Source organism: Dipteris shenzhenensis, chromosome 6, assembly GCF_047967505.1.
Source record: "Dipteris shenzhenensis isolate YYH24624 ecotype China chromosome 6, Dip_SZ_1.0, whole genome shotgun sequence".
Lineage (NCBI taxonomy): Eukaryota > Viridiplantae > Streptophyta > Polypodiopsida > Gleicheniales > Dipteridaceae > Dipteris > Dipteris shenzhenensis.
The window spans coordinates 58,434,559-58,452,127 of record NC_141601.1 but is presented as its reverse complement, the minus strand read 5'-3'; the positions used below and the strand labels follow the sequence as shown (position 1 = coordinate 58,452,127).

General features: G+C 40.6%; 1 protein-coding gene and 1 pseudogene across 1 annotated transcript; both read right to left on the bottom strand.

The window, feature by feature from the left end:
• Nucleotides 1-216: 216 nt before the first annotated feature.
• LOC147901420 (flavonol synthase/flavanone 3-hydroxylase-like) lies at nucleotides 217-1,791 on the bottom strand. The gene is made up of 3 exons (XM_087376484.1): nucleotides 1,277-1,791; nucleotides 760-1,075; nucleotides 217-657 (listed from the first exon to the last, which is right to left on the bottom strand). Exons 1-3 carry the CDS (start codon nucleotides 1,789-1,791, stop codon nucleotides 373-375), a joined length of 1,116 nt encoding a protein of 371 aa, XP_087232610.1. The 3' UTR covers nucleotides 217-372.
• Nucleotides 1,792-15,345: 13,554 nt separating this feature from the next.
• LOC147901419 (MFS-type transporter clz9-like) lies at nucleotides 15,346-15,822 on the bottom strand (annotated as a pseudogene).
• Nucleotides 15,823-17,569: the final 1,747 nt, after the last annotated feature.

Sequence of the window (17,569 nt, the reverse complement as noted above, 5' to 3'; positions counted from 1 at the left end):
TTAAGAACAAGCAATAAGAAGAGTCATAAATAACCCACATGTAAACCTAAGCATGAAATGTCACACAACGTGTGTACATTAATGCAATAGACTAGTGGGTTAGCACATTTGAAGTCTTGCTCTTCGTAGATCCCAACTGTCATGAGAGATGGCATACTAATAAGCAATGAAATGTCACACAACGTGTGTACATTAATGCAATAGACTAGTGGGTTAGCAGATTTGAAGTCTTGCTCTTCTTAGATCCCAACCATCATGAGAGATGGCATACTAATAAGCACCATTGGATGGAGAGCCAAGTATTTACGTGGAAGTCAAGACAAAGTTCTTATGGCCAAGCATCACGGCCACGTTATGGTAAGTGACCCGTGCTTAATCAAGTGATTTGCTTTCTTGGTCTACTTCATAGATATAAATGCCCACCTCTGGAGTATCCTTGTCCATGTTCTTTTTGTTCTCAAAACGGTGCATCAAATACTCTTGATACATGAAACCACGATACTTAGCGGGTTGCCCTATCTTGGTGGTGAACTCAGGCATGGGACTCATGTAAGTCTGGGCACCGGGGGTGCAGAAATAGCCCATCGAGTAGCGAGTACCGGCTTTGTTGTTCATCACGCGGTGAGTAACGCTCTTGTATTTTGCATTGCTCCAAATCTTTGTAACAGAATCAACAACAAAGACGGACAGAGTCAAGCAACAAAACAGAGTAGCAGCTTGTTTGGAATCCTAGTACTTAGGAGAAACTAGAAACCACACCTGCAACATGTCGCCGATGTTGACGATAAGAGCCCCCTTTATGGGCTCAACAGTAATCCACTGATCATCTTTGAGAACCTGCAGCCCGCTTAGCTCGTTCTGTGCGAGCAAGGTTAGCACGTTCCCGTCTTTGTGGGTTGACGAGCCAAAGGCTGGAGCTCCAGAAGGCGGATAGTGGAATAAGCTCAACGCGTTAGTTTTTTCCTTGTAGTAGTCGTGAACGAAGTTCGTCGGAAGCCCCAAGCTCTCCGAAACAAGGCCCATAAGGAAGATGGATTCCTTCTCTATCTCTTGCAGAAACTTCTCAATAATCGGCCTGGACAAAAATAGTTGGGTTGCTAGCTATTGATTAACTTGACTTCCCACAACACGCAATGGCATGCAATGCGTGAAACAATACGAGCTCAAGCCAAATCTCATTAGTGTGCACAGCGTGGAACACCAATGGCATGCAATGCGTGAAACAATACGAGCTCAAGCCAAAATCTCATTAGTGTGCACAGCGTGCAACACTGACCTGTATTCCTCTGGTTTCTCGGGCCAAACATTGTACTGAGAATATCGGTGAACAAGTTCCTGGGAAGTGCTGCCTTCATGAAAGAAAAGGACGTGCTCCTTTGGGTCAAGGACACCCCTAGTGAGATCATCATTTACAAATCCAGTGGCAACAGGTGAGGCACCGGGAGCCGGCCGAGCCTTCAATTTCTCTTCGAGAGGGAGTTCAAAGAAGCTTTTGGAAGTGGAGAAAACTTCTTCCAAAAGCTCGAGCGAGAGGCCATGGTTGATCACCTGAAAGAAGCCCCAATCCGCCGAGGCGTTGCCGATGAGGGAAATCACTGTTTGGCGAGTGTCAAGGGAGGTGGGGTTTTGGAAGAGAGGAGACAGGTCAATGACAGGGATGCTGGAAGGGGAATGGTGTGGTAGATGGGGTGTTGTAGGGAGCATGCTCTTCTTGAGGCGGGCAACGTCAACGTCGTCATTGTTGGTGTTGAGAGAGGTGGGAGAAACAAGGTGGACTGCCTGAGCGACCATGGTTGGTTGGTTGCTTGGGTGATGTCTCTACTTGGGCGAATTTCGCAAACGAGAAATGCCTATCTTATTAATGGAGGAGCGCAGATTCTCAGCCTTGTTTTGTGGCATCTTGCAGCGCCCAATACGACGGTCTTCTTCCCTTCAAGTTACATTTTCTCTTTGGTGAATGCTTGTTTATGGACAGACTTGCTGAGTCCTGAGAGCAAATGTCATGTCTTTGAAAACAAGGTGGCAAAGCCACGGAGACGGAGGCCTGCAAATGGAAATTGAAGTTTTAGATTCATGGCATTTAGTGCAAGAGTCTATGTGGATATGATATGTAAGTAATGGAGTCCATTATGTTATTATTCTCGCTTTGATTTATGTTATTTAGGAATACATCTTCTAAGAGGTTCAAGAAAGTACTTATATTGATACTTGGTGGTTTGTAGATGGCGACAATCATATAATCTACTTCTTGCTTTGAAACATGAGTTTCTATGATCTCTATTCCTATTTGATTGTAAAACATAAGCAACCCTTGAACAAGAAGAAGCAAAAGGTAAGTTTTTCCTGTGCCTTCTTCTCCGATAAGGAAAAGGTGGAAATTTTCTTCTGAGCATATTCATTTTCGTAAAAGCAGGTCATCAAATATATGTCTTTGCTCTTTATTAAGACTTCTAATTTGCATGAAGTATTCTTCGTTAGGCAAAAGTATGAGTTTCTTTGTCGGTATTACAAAATTGTCGATTCGTGGAGTTTTTGTAAGGATTGGCATATCCAACCCAACATCCTCTGCATCTCATTTGGCGTTTTTAGATTCTATGTATTGTCTATCCCGCTTGGACCACTTGGGTCATCAATGCATTCATCTTTATTCAAGAGTTTATCATAGTTGAAGTTAAACATGTTTCTGTTGTGTAGTACCTTCATATCATAAGCATCTTTCCAAGAACCAAATTTCTTAAGATGTTGACACTCATCATCTTTGAATGGACGATAGATTAGAAGTTGTTCCCTGCTTTGCGAAGCTTTTCTTTATAATTTGGTGAAGTTCGAAGAGACTCAAAGTCCCTCTAGCCTATGTGAGAATCAAAATGCTTTCTATGTTTGTGTTGTTCATAACAACCCTTGCCACAAGGTTTGTGTAACACATCATGCCTTTGTGCAAGCGAACCTGTGGGTAAGCTCCCATTTCACAATGTCCATGTATGACAAACATTGGTTTCCATTCTTTCTAGGGGAGAGAAAGAAAATTATGGGAAAATTGAGTTCCTCCTTATGCTTGTCTTGGAATATTCCTAAAGGCCTTTGTCCCTCAGAAGGGGCAATGAAGTTGATTGTTGTTTCATACTCTAGTACCTTCTCTACCGAATTAAGGTTGTGTACTAAAGTGTTGTCTCTCCTTCATTGTTCTCTTCAACTTCCAGTGTTCCTCCATAATCCTTCTTTTGATGTGTCTTTTGTTTCTCCTTGAACGTGTGAAGTTATTGTACCATTCATTGTTTAGAGTAATGTTGTTACTTTTGTAAAGAGAAGTTTGCATTATTTTTTTCATTGCATACATCAAAAGCAATGGTTGAACATGACCAATCATGTAACTTGTTTTGTACTACATTATCTTTTTAATCCAATGAACATGTTGGCATATTTGTCCATGAAACATGGCAAAAGGTTTTGTACTCTAGAAGTGTCTATCATAACATCAACTATGCTACTTTTCACACCAAATTTTCCATCGAAAGCGAGTTCCCTTATATGTGTGAAAGCTATTGTTGGAGACACAAATCTTTCCTCTATTTCGGTTAATATAGAAACTTCTAGTATTTCATTATTTGTTTATATTTGAGTAGGTGTGAAATATTTGGGCATCATATTGCTCTCAGTGGCATATCGGTAATCCTTGCAAATATGAAATGATCTAGTTTGGAATACATGATTGGACTTTCCCAACACTCTTGAATCCACTGGTATGTTTCTTTCTTCAAGAAAATGGTTTGCTTTTTAAAATGCAAGTGCTCACATGAGAAGCATTCCAAAAGAAGGAGTATCCTTAATTGCCTCTAAATATATCACAATGCCATTCGATGGCTTATCAAAGAGAGTTGAGCATTCGTTCTTGTCTAATTTCTCATAACAACAATGGACCTTTACCTTTCTTGGCCTTGCTTCGGTTTTTCTTATCCATGTTGTATTTCACATGCAAGAGAACTTCAAGATTCATTGCAATTTCTTTGGAGTGCATGTAATGATACATCATTGGGCTCCCAAATATTCTTTCTTATTTCTCTATCTTTTTATATAATTGTGTGTAAGAACATGTCAAGAGAAGGGTATGAGTCCTTAAAAGAAGTGACTATATCTTTCAAGCTTCTTTTTGGACCTTCCACAATTGTTTTGCTCAAAGATGATTCCAACTGCGAATATCCAAAATTTGTTTGCAAAAGGTACATGGAAAGGTAAACATGTCTAGAAAATGTATGACATTTACTTTTGAAGAGGAATTTCTCATGTACATGTAATTGTTTATTTCAATTTTGAGGTTAAATATCTCCACTACACTTTTATATAAAAGGAGAAAATATGATTGTTTTGTTCTCAAGCAATTCCAAGTACTCTTCCACTCTTGAAGTGTTGGGGTACAATTTGGAAATGTAGTTACTCTCCATCCATGAATCATTGGTCACTACACCTTCAGCAATAATATTTCCAATATCATTTTTCATTCTATGAAGTACAACATCCCTAATGACTTCCTTTGCGACATGGAAATTCAAAGAGTATGTTAAACAAAGGAAACTGCACTTATTAGTTGGATACATACTCAAAAAAGAGGAATGCAAGTCAAAGTGATTAGTTGTAGTAGAAAGGTCCATTATGGAGATTGGTCTATCATCCATAGAGTTCAAAGCTTTACTTATTCGCAAAGGAAGATAGCTTTACATTTTCCCAACTATAAATTGCAAACATAGATAACAGGAAAGGTCTTTTTAGTGTGGGTTAAAAGAAGTTAAATTGGATATAACATTAGAATCACACTTGAAATAATCCCATTGTCTTGAAATACGATACTGGAAATATCCTTATGGAGCAACACATGCTACCATAGCATGAGCATGACATTAAGAATTTTTGAATTCAAAAACATATGAATTACAACATTCAGCCTGCCTCCATAGGCATGCAATTAAAGAATTCCTTAATTGAAAACCATTTAATAACAATATTGATTCTTTTATTCAAAAAACCAGTGAATGATCAAAGAAAACTCAGCATAATATAATGTTATTGTTGAGATAACAACATGAAGTATTAAGGTACAATGTGTTGCAACAATAAACAAAATGTGAGTGTATAGGAAGATGGAATTTCAATGAGTTTATAACGTATTGCTGTGCAGAAATCAGTAGATTTTTTGAATATGCAAAGATGAAATATTGTTACCATAATATGGAAAGATCAAAGAGATCAATTACATGACTGCTACACCAATGGTACCAGGAAATACTTTCTTAGGAAATCTTTAAAACTTTCAAGAACATTTCATGCAAATAAGAAGTGGAAATGAGAAAGTTCTCATTGGTAAACATTACATATAAGAGCATTACTCAAACTCAATTTTTGCAACAATGAATTTCTCCACTATAGCGTCTTTTGAGAGTAATTTTAGCTCCCTCGAGAGTAGTTATCACACCCTTGATCTTGGAGATATTTTGAAGGGTTGTATGCTTGTCACAACTAATACAAAACGCCTTATCCAACTATCTTGAAATGTTGCTTTCCTTGCAAAGAACTGACTCATACAATGTGAAATTAATAGAGAATTAACACTAAGGATTGTCAAAACCCCAATAACCTACAACATTTTGAGTCATACTTTTAGGCTAGCATACACTCTGAACAATTTTGTTCCAAACTAAAAAACAATGCTATTACATACGTGCAATTAAGTAAGTTTAAGGGATTTTCTAAATTCATGTACCTAATCTCCATAACCTATTTTTTGAATGTGTATTAAGAACACTTTTGACAGCTTTGCTAATAGACTTAGATCTTTGATATCATGGCATACAACATGTTGAGAGCAATGGGTTGAGTATTATGCTTGAGCCTAACATTCCTCAATAAAATTTGGCATTCAACCAAAGTCTTGAAATAGCCTAGAGGGTGGAAGCACATTAAGCTGCTCAAAAAAGCATGTCCATGGACAATGCTAAGAAGCACAATTGAATAGCATGTTTTGGCTTTGTTTGTAAGTGAGCATAATGTTAATTGGTAGTTACACTCAGCCCATGTGTAAAGTGTCTTGTAGTTATAGTCTCTCTCTCTCTCTCTCTCTCTCTCTCTCTCTCTCTCGTTCGTGTTCTTGTTCTCACTCTCACATGCACAAAAGTGTAGTCTTTATCCTGCTTGCTCCATCACCAGCTCTCTCTCTAATAGAGGTGCAATCTTCCTCCTTGTTCCATCGCCAAAATTTGTTGCCCTCCCTCTCACTCACTCTGTTGCTGCTGCATGTGACATTGCATTGCCTAGACTTCCTCTCTCTCACACACACTCACACAGGTGCAAGCTTCCTTCTTCGTGCTCCATCGCCAAGAATCTTTGTTGAGTTGGAGTATTATCTGGTGTGGACTCTCTCTCTCTCCAATAACACAAATCATTTCAGACTACATTCTGCAATCTAGTCAAGATCTCCTTACAATCAAGCTTTCTTAAAGCATTGCTGAGTATGCTTAGCACAATCACCAGATCTTGCTGCTTCCACTTCATTTTTTTTTAAAGACTTTGACAAAATATGAAGAGGGGAGAGGAGAAGAGTGGATATGAGGAGAGAGGGGCACAGCTAGAGAGCACACCACAAATGACTAACTATACGCTAGATTTAGTTGAAAATGTAGAATATGTACAATCCCATTTAGGGTTAGGGCATCTAAGTCTTTCCTTCATAGCACTCTATATATGTTAGTGCTATGCAAATGTAATCACATGATGTTGACCGTAGTCTCTCAACACCTTCCCTCAAGATCAATATCATGAAGTAGGCCTTCCCTCAAGATGATGATTCTAGGAAATCGAAGAAGGACTGAACATTACATTCCATCACACCCCTTTAATGGGAATGTCCTTTCTCTTTGTCAAACCAAGAGCTTGTCAGTGTTTCTCGAAAAGCCCTTTACCGAGTGGTTTGGTAAAGATGTTTGCAACATTCTCTTTGCTATCACAATGCTGTAGTGTGATGTCACCAAGTAACACTCTTTCTATGATGGAGTGCTCTCTGACATCAATGTGCTTCGTCCTGGAGTGATATAATGGATTCTTGGCCAATGCTTGAGCCGATTGATTATCACATTATATTGTTATTGACTTTGATTGATCAAAGTCATTTATTTTTAACAAAAGTCTTCTGAGCCATATAGCCTCAACATGCACCTGTAGTGAGTGCTCTATATACTGCTTCAGTCAAAGACAAAGAAAACAATTGACTGTTTGTTTGACAACCATGATATAGCACCTTGACCAAGGAAAAATGCATATACTTGTGTGGATCTTTTGGTCTCATGATCTCTGGCATAATCACTATCACATTATCCATGCAACCTTGGATGACTTCCTTTACATTCTATCCCAAACTTTCTTGTACCTCTTATGTATCTCAAGACTCTTTAGCTGCATTCTAGTGAGATTGCTGTTTTGGATTTGACATAAATTATGCTAGTGAACTTATAGCATAACAAATATCTAGCCGTGTGATAGTCAAATACCTATATAAGAGATCCGATGAGCTACCTGTAGTACTGTCATTGATTGTAGGCTTTTATGAATCCTTTGTAAGTTTCAAACTCTGTTCCATGGGAGTGGTTGCAATCTTGCAATCTACCATATGAAACTTTTTTAGGAGACTTTCAACATATTTGAGCTGACTTATGAAGGTGGTGTCTAAATCTCTCTAGAACTCAATTCCAAGACGATAGTGCATAAGTCCAAGATCTTTCATGTCAAACTATATAGATAAGTCTTGTTTTAGCTTTTTGATGAAGCTATCCTGGATGCCAGTCACAATCAGATTATCTATGTACAAAAGTGCAATAGTGATGTCTTCCTCTTGAAATTTGTAGTAGAGAGTATGATCTACATTGGACTTCATGTATCCCAAATCAGTAAAATACTTGTCGATTCTATTGTACCAACTTTTGGGTGCTTGCTTTAAGCCGTAGAGACTTTTCTTGAGAGGAAAAACCTGATTCTCCTTTCCTGGTTCAACATAACCTGCTGGTTGTTGCATGTAGACTTCCTCGTCTTGGTAATCATTGAGAAATGCATTCTTGACATCGAGTTTGTACACATTCCATCTACTGAGTGTCGCTATTGATATCAAGAACTGTATGGAATCCATCTTTGCTATTGGAGCATAAGTGTCATCATAATCTTAACCATATTGCTATGTAAATCCTTTTGCAACTAGTTTGGCTTTGTATCTTTGAATGCTTCCATCTGCATTGTACTTCACTTTGTATACCTATTTGCTTGCTATGGCCTTCTTTCTTGGTGGAAGGTTGCATAATTCCCAAGTATTATTCTTGTACAAAGCTTCCATTTCTTCATTCATAGTAGTTTGCCATTTTGGCTGTGTCTACTGCATCTTCGAAGTACACTATCTCTTCTGTAGCCCCATGATGGTAGTCATAAGAGCATAGTTGGTGGTTTCAACATGAATTGCTTTGCCTTTCTGAGCATATGTCAATCTGGCTGGAGGTTTGCTTTCCCTATTAGACCATCAAAGTTGATGTGGTTCATCTTGGGGTGCTTTTGGGAATTCTCGCTCTTCTTCATCAACCTTTTCCGTAGATGACTGAGTAATCGGTGCATCTATCTCTTGTGTATTTGAGGTTTTCCATTCTGATTCCTTATCAAAATTTACATCTCTGGAGATAATGACCTTGTAGTTGATGGGATCATACTTGTATGCTTTGCTGTCTTCACTGTAGCCAACCATGATGCATTTGCATGACTTTGCATCCAATGTCCTACAATGGTCGTCATGTATGTGGGCATATGCTATGTAACCAAATATGTGGAGATGCCCAATGTGTGGCTTGTGTCCAGTGAATGCTTCAAAAGGTGTCATACCCTGAATCGGTTGGGTTGGAAGCTGATTAAGCAAGTAGTTTGCAGTGGCTATTGCTTCTGCCCAATACTGATTTAGAAGATGCTTCTCACTAAGCATTGCTCTAGCACTGTCTGCTAAAGTATCATTCTTCCTTTTAGCTCGTCTTTGAATGCCGTGACTTCTACAAAAGTTCATGAATGCTTAAAGACATGTATTCATCTCCTCTGTCTGATCTCATAACTTTGATCTTTCCACCTGTCTGGTTTTCTACCATGGCTTTGAATTCTTGAAATTTGGAAAATACTTCAGATTTCTCTTATAGAAAGTAGACCCAAAAATATCTATTGTAGTCATCGATAAAAGTCAAGTAGTAAAGTGAACCATTGATGCTACGGGTCTGGGCATAACCCCATACATCTGTATGAATTAAATCAAGCATACCTGAGGTGCTTCTGCCAAAGTTGGTTCGCTTTTGTTTGCCGAAGTAGCATGCTTTGCAAACTTTTCCAAGAAACTATAGCTTAGGAATCCCAATTTCCATGTTTTGATTCTTGAGCTCTATCAAGCTTTTGAAATTGACATGTCTATATCTCTTGTGCCATTTTGTGGATAGTGGCATCTGTTGCGGTTGAGTTGACATGGCATGAAAATCTGGTACTGTAGCTAGCATTATAAACAAGCATCCTTCCTTGACTACTTTTCCTACTAGCTAAAATCCTCTAGATTTGTCTCTGATAGTGTATTCATCTCCATCGAAGATGACTCGGTAGTTGTGTTCTGTAATTTGACCTACTGACAAGAGGTTCTTGTTGAGCTTCGGTCATTAGACCTACTGACAAGAGGTTCTTGCCAAGCTTCGGAACATAGAGTACATCTTTCACCAATCCTTTATTGGAATGGCCACCGCCCCATCTATAAGCCCCCATATGAGGAGAGCATGGGGGAGGTGAACCTAGGTAGAAAAGATAAGGGAGGGGGCTGCTACATGTGCAACACCTCACAGGGAAAGGACAGCACATTAGCCTATCAAAGGCACCTCAAGGGCTGTCTGTACGGGTTGGAACAGGCCCCGAATAGTGGTAGACAGGTGGCGCAACTGTACGACATTAGTACGACTGCATGGGGGGGTCTATGGCAAGCATAAGACCTACAAATAGCCCTACAATAGGCATAGGAATGGGCAAAGGAAGCAACCCAAAAGGGGCTACCAAAGGCCCTTATATATAGGGCTAGTTGGACTAGCCAACCAAGTCGGCCCCAATAAGCAGACTGGTCGGTCAGGATGAGGCTGGCTAGTCGGTCCATTCAAGGGGGCCTTGTGCCCTATAAAAGGAGGGCTTCTATGCCCTCATTCTATATCACTTGGAGCAATCCTCAGACAACACACAGGAGCAGCAAAGGGGGAGCCTAAGGCCTATATTCAGGAAGACAAGGTGACCTAGGAGAAGTTGCAGACTCTGAGCTAGAGTGGCAGCCACCTAGGCTGGCTTTCGGGCAGCAAGATGGAAGGGATGTAGACAAAGAGTCTACATATACTCAAGGTGGAGCACGTGGGCTCAGAGATCTAGAAGTGCTAGGCTTGTAGTAGAAGGACCTTTTGGTATTGTATCCTGTCCTAGTTTTTGGACACACGAAAATATAAAGTGTTGCTTTTATATTTGTCTCTGAGCATTGTCTATTTATTGGCTTGCACATCTATGCACATAAGTTAAGAAGTTTGTGATTCCACACGCCACATGCACATTGTGTGAGCTCCTGGGCAATACTACCAGTCTTCCACCATGCATACCCTCTGTTGGGTAATTTCTAACATGGTGTCAGAGCCCAAGTAGGAGGCTCATAGATGTGGGAGTATGAAGGAAGGGACCTTGCTAAAGGACGACCCTGATGGAGAAGCTGTAGAAAATCGACTTCCATGACTAGAGGATTGTGCCCTTGCGAGAAGGAGGGTGACTCAGGTTCAATCAAGTGCGTTCAGAGTTTTGGTCTACTAAAATTTGAGTTTGGTTGATTTTGCTGTGTCGTATAAACAACAGAGATGTCAACCTCTACAGCCTCTTCAGCCGCTACTCTCCCTTCCTCCTCCCCTAGTTTTCTCTCATTCACTATCCCTTACTTCTGAGAGTTTGGGAAATTAGACGAGACCAACTACCCAATCTAGAAGGTGAAAATCCAAAGCCATTTAGTGGCTTGGAAGTTGTGGAAGCTGACAACTAGAGTGGAGGCGAAGTCGAAGGACATGGTGGATAGGCAAGGGAAGATAGTCATGGCAGTAGATAGAGAGGAGCTCCAAGCTTGGGAAGATAGAGATGCCCATGCATTGGCATTAATCATAGGGACTACGGCGGACTCTGTTCTTCCACATATCTAGATGGCCGAGATGTCGGTAGAGGCGTGGGTCACTTTGAAGGATCTATACAAGATGGACAACACCTCTTGGATTAAAGGAAGGAGTCCAACTCAGATTCAAAGGGAGAGGCCAAAGCGAATGTGGTAATCGAAGAGTTGTTCCTGGTGACATCACTGAGTGTTACTGGGGTCAGATATGTTGACCAAGAAATCATAGTAAGGATGTATGACATAGAGATGTGGGTCAACGAGGAGTTAGATGCCTTTATGAAGGTGAAGGACAGCATGGAACGCTTGGTACCTTCCAGGTGAAGGACAACATGGAGCACTTGGTACCTTCCAAGTACGTGGATGTTGACACTAACACGAGGGTGGATTCCATGGAGGGCCCTTGGGTCTCATGGTCAGATGGATGCTCTATTTCAAAAGAAGACAATACAGGATTACACAGGCTCTTGGTGGGTGCCTCGATAAGGTACAAGGTTTGCTTTCAGAGCAAACACATAGGCAGTACAACAGTTTGGTATGTACTTGATATTTTGCATTTGAGCCTTTATAGCATGCTGTGGAGAGATGTGTTCTTCATTTTTATTAGGAGATACGAGATTGGAAGGAATTGGCCTTCTTCAAAGGCAGAAGGGGAAGTATTGGTGCTTCTTCAAATCTCAGACGCAGATTGCTAGAAGGTGATAGACAAAGAGTATTGAAGCTAGTTCAGTCAATGCTTTCTCACACAACTTTTATGTGGCTTCCCTTGCTAGTTCAGACAGTACTCTCTCATATAACTTTTATGTGGCTTACCTTAGATCTTGGGGGATCCCAAATTTTTTATTCAAGCTCAAAGCTTCTCCTAAATATATGAGGAAGAGCATTAAATTTATGGAAGCCCCTAGGCTCAAAAAGGCACAAGAGGATGGCCAGGAAAGGCCCATTGTTTGCATTGTTTTAGATCCCTAGGCTTGGTCGACGAGGCTTAGGAGAAGTAGATGTTTGACCCCCTACATAGTCAAGTAATTACAGATTTGTCTCCAAACAATTATTGTGCAGGGATGAGTACATATGAAGCTTCCCAATGACGATAGATTTTAAACCTCACTTGGGTTTATGGAATTCGTTCGAGGAAGGTAGAACGTATAGGTTACGTGGGTGCAGAGATTGTAGTGACTAGGTGCTTGCTTGATACCATATGGACTTATTTTTTGCTGGACTCATACTAGGTAGATTATGCATAGAGCTTGTATATTAGCAAATAAGTTAGCAATTATCTTTTGATTCACAATAGTTTGAGGTCAATTTATCACTGAAATTGCAACTTGTTAATAGAAGCTTATCACTTGCTTTTCATTATTACTCTTGGATGGAATAGAATTTATGTTGTCATTCGGTGGTGGTTAAGATTGAAAGTTGTGATATGTGACATGTCAAAGATTAATTCACTACTCTGACATGAGATATACCTTTGTAAGACTACAATAAGTCCAATCATACAAATTTAGAATTTTTGTTCTTCTAAAGATCAAAAATCTACAAAGAAAATAAAAGAGAAAATGAAAGAGAAGAAAAAAGAGGTAAACAAAAACTTTTAAGAAAAGCAAAAGGAAGACATACTTAGCAAGCAAAGCAACACTTATGTCGTCATCAGTGCCCAAGCATAAGCACTACTGTGACATGAGAAATGACAAGGCATCCTCATACATTTGCTAAAGTACAATGCAAATAAAAACCTTCATATCACAAAAGCATATCATAGATGTAGTGTGTAAATGTAAATGCCATCTATGGTGCCTGTGATTCTGTGGCTATGTTACAGTTAGTCAATTGTATAGAATTCTGAGTCAACATCTGTGTCTCTGCCTACTCATTGGGAGCGAGCCTGAGTGCAACTATGGGGGTGCTTTATGGACCACAATCTTGGTTATGGTGGAAGAGGCTATTTTTTATTGCAAAAACATGAGAGGAGAAGGTGATACAGAGGGGTTGAAGTCCTAAGTATGTAGCAGCTTGCTGAGTAATAGTGACAATCCATTTGTGCTCTTGAGGTTTCCCATGCTCTTGAGCAATCAGTGACAATCCATTTGTGCAGTCTGCAAATACTTAATAGCAAACAGAAATTTGTTACAAGCCATCAAGCTCCAATGAGAGGACACCATCCTATCATACTAACAAGCCAGAAACAAAGTACAATATCCATGACACAAAAAAATGGTGCGTCAGCTCTATTAGATGGCCAAATAGTGTGCATTGCCTTAAATACAAATTAAAGCATCTCTGCTTGCCAAAAAGAGTAAAATGGAATTGCCAAACATTTTATCATATGGTATGTTTGTTGCTTATGGATATTGTAAGAGTAAGGTGTCCATAGATATCTCAAACCATCAGACAAAATTTCAGCCATAATCACAACCCAACAAAATCTTGACATCATCTGCATTTTGCTTTTGTCAGGTTCAAACTTGATGTAAGCATTTTGCTTTTGTCAAGTCCCAACCAGCCCCCAATGCTTGTGAAGGAGCAGCAACATAAGGCAAGCAGTCCACTTCATCTAGCTCTAAATCAAAGCTCACCCTGCAAGCAACTCATAATTTACAGCAAAGCATAACTTCAACTTTACAACAATAGCAGCCTAGAGAGAATTCACACGACTGGGCAACATAACACGGGATATTCACTCCAAAACTAAGATATTGCAGTCCATATATTGTTTCTCATCACTCCAAATCAACACATAGAAATCCAAAGAGAATTCATACATGATTAGGCAACATAAGGGTGGCCAAATTTGAGCCCATATAAGGCTGGCCAAAACTGAGATACATGATTGGGCAACATAAGGCTAGCCACCAAAACTAAGATACACGATTGGGCAACATAAAGCTACAAAGCCATGTGAAGGACCTGCAAAGAATTTCAAAGAGTATACAAAGAGCCAATTCAAGGGAAAGGGGGGGCATTTGTTGCAGATTGATTGTGTGCCCTCATTGCTTCAAGTCGATGGGCACAAGCCATGAGTTGGTCTGCACAATACATGTAGAGAGACTTGTATCTGCATATGTATGGAAAGACGACACCCCTCATTTGCACCTTGAAGTTGGATTGCTGCATCTCTCATGCCTTTCTGGCTGCTTTGGCATGCCTCTGCTCAACTCTCTTATTTTCCTTGGCCATCCTTTGCTGCACTGAATCTAACCCCCTTAGATCTTTCTGCCTCCTCTTCTCCTCCTTTGTTCTCTCCAATTCCAATTTCTTAGCATTTTTGGCCTGCATGGTGTCGATGTACTGATCAGATGTGAGAATTAGAATGATTGTAATCCACAAATGCCTCTCCCCTCACCCTTGCAATAGTCACATTTTCACAATGGCTTCTTAGAAGGTCCACAACTCGTGCATCCAGGTTCTCAACCTCTTGTTGAGGTGCTACCGTGCCCATGCTACTAAGGGTTTCCACTTTTGCTCCCTCTTAGTCCCCATTCCGTGATGTCAATGAAACTTGACTCATGTCATAGTCTATCCACTCCTGGGGTTCCTCAATTTCTAGTTGCTCCTCTAAAGCTGTCTCTGATGGCAAATTAGTCTCGGTGACTGTGACCTTGATGTTCCTACATGGTAGTTGCTCAAAGCATATGGATTTTCTATTGAGGGGCCATATCCCAGTAGCACAAAAACCTGCCTTTATGTTTGATTCTGTGAGAGTGGTGGCTAGTGCCCGGGATGATATGCCAACAAGGTCTGATTTTGAAACTTGGGGGAAAATTTTATGATAACCAAACAGATCTTTTTATATACCTAGATGAATCCAGGAACATTCCCAAACTCATCCTCTAAAAACACAACATAGTGGAGTTTCAATCTCATGATAGTCACTCACAAGGTTGAAAACCATAAACTCCATCATGCATAGTAGGGACTAGCTACTATGACATCGCCACTGACGTCATCAGCACCCAACAGTGGGTGTAGACCATAGTATAAAAATATGCTCTCACACAGACAACCACACACCCACACATACTTGAGCATCCATTTATACAAAGTCTTCGTACTGAGTTTCTGTCGGCACTCCGAAGGTGAAGGGCAGACTCAGCCATGATGAAGGCTAGCACTAAAGGAGAAGGCTAGCACTAAACAGATCTTTCCTTGTTGAAGTTGCTCTTAAAAGATTTGAAGATTGACACATCAAGGGGCTAGAGCTCGTGGGAAGTATGTGCTGGCAATGTCACAATATCAATCCCCCATTCTACAGCATTGGCCACAACATCCAATCCGGTGTGGCTCCCATGTCCATCAATTATGACCAAGTGTCTGTTTGTTGGTGTGACTCCATTTGGAATAGAGGCCTTGAAGTACTCAATCCATGCAGTGAATAGTTGGCCTGTCATCCAAGCCTTGTTTTGCATTGACATGATAGCTCCTCCCTCCTCACATTGCTCACATTGGCTTAGCTAATTATGCATTGCTCTCTTTCCTTTGAATATGTAATATCCTAAAAGAGAAAAGCCAGCCGCATTAACACAACAAAGAATTCTACACCATTCCCCTGAATCGGGCCTTAACCCATATACTTGCCTTGACCCTTTCCTACTAGCAAGCACTTTCATTCCTCTATCTTTAGATCTTTGCACCCCCGTCTCACCAACATTCCATATGTTTTGAGGTGAGTATTGGTGTAGATTATACATTGTCTCCAGGTTGTCATGGAAAGAATAAAAAATGTCAGGACGGAGGCTCACAACTCTTGAGTGATCAAGTGGCTCTTCCACTCAGAATGTCAACTTTGTATGCCTCTTCGGGAATCCATCCCACCAACTCTTGCCGGGAACTCCATTTGTGAATGGGATGTGCCGGGTTTAACATATGGTGGCAACTTTTAGGCTCAAGTCATAGACTGTGATGCCTCAACCAACCTTTGCATTCCAAAGCACCATTCCACCAATGCCTTCTCCTCCTCATTTGTTAATACAGGTGCTGGTTCCTTTTGTTTCTTGGTGGTCCTTCCTTCTAACCACGCAGATAGGGCACTCCAACTCATGCCCCATCGTTTCGAGCAGGCACGCATTCTTGTGTGCATCCATGGCATCATACCCTCTTCAGTCTTCTTCTCTTGGCGCAAGGCAAGCTTTTAGGCTGACCAGCAACCAATGGTTGTGAGGGGGTAACATTGGTTGTGGGATGACCAGCCCCCAATGGCCGTGAAGGAGCAGCAATGGTTCTGGGATCACCATCCACCACCAAGAGCTGTGAGGAGGCAGCAATGGTTGTGGGATCACCATCCACCAATGGTAGAGGGGGAGAAGCAATGGAGGTGGGGCTAGTACCAAACAAAAGCTGTAGGGGGGGCTGAGCATTTACAATTGTCCTTTTGAGTTGAGAACTCTGACTCTTGCTTCCTTTGACTGCAAGTCACTTGCTTCTTTGGGTTTGCATGGCTACGAACACAATGTGTGTTGAGAAACACAGGTTTGACAAAGCACTATGGTGCAAACCAGCGTGGTGTTGTGTTCAAAAACATAGGATGGATTATGCTTGGAGACCACACTACTAGAGATGCCTATAAATTAGCTAGTGAGGTAAGTTATCCTTCCATGCACCCAAGCAAGGGTTCTTAGAAAAAAACCACAAGAAAATAGGTACATAAGAAGCCTATAAATCAAATCAAGTTATGGATCTCTCAGCTGCACCTACAAATCAAAGCAACTTGCAGATCCCTCATTTGCATTCAACCAAAGGCAGGCATAATTTACATGAAGGGGGCCAACGTGAACTACTGCCTTCAAAGAATTTGGCATTCCTACCTACAACCCTTTGCATATAGGAATCCCATCACAACCCTCTCCATACAATTATCCCATCATATTTCTATGTAAAATCTGCTACATATAGTAATCCCATCACAATCCAAAGTACAACCCTCTGCATACAGTAGTCGTACACCCCTAAGTACAATCTGTTGTATACAGTAATCCCATCATGATCCTAAGTATAATTGCTATTGAAACAATGATGCAGACTAACAATATCTTCTGATTTCCAAGAAGCTTCTTTTGTACAAGAATAAGAACATTACTACACATATATATGAAAATTGAGCCACTTGCAAAGAAAATAAACATGGAATACCCTAAAAAAATTAGTTTGTGGTTATTTAAAAGACATTATAGAGCACAAGTCAAGGGGCTAGCCTTTTGATCTACTCCAGCAGTGATTCTAGTCATGGACACAAAATTCGCACTTCTTTTGATCTCGGGCTTGGCCTTCAGCAGCGATGGGAGACATGGAAAACTGAGAGATTGTTGAGATCTTCTTCTTCATTTGTTGATGGCGTTTGGCGGTGCATAGCAGCCCTAT

Coding starts and splice junctions, on each gene's coding strand:
- LOC147901420 (XM_087376484.1), bottom strand. CDS start 1,791: ATGGTCGCTCAGGCAGTCCACCTTGTTTCTCCCACCTCTCTCAACACC. Junction 1,076..1,276: donor GAGAAACCAGAGGAATACAG/GTCAGTGTTGCA, acceptor ATTTTTGTCCAG/GCCGATTATTGAGAAGTTTC. Junction 658..759: donor ACATCGGCGACATGTTGCAG/GTGTGGTTTCTA, acceptor TCTGTTACAAAG/ATTTGGAGCAATGCAAAATA.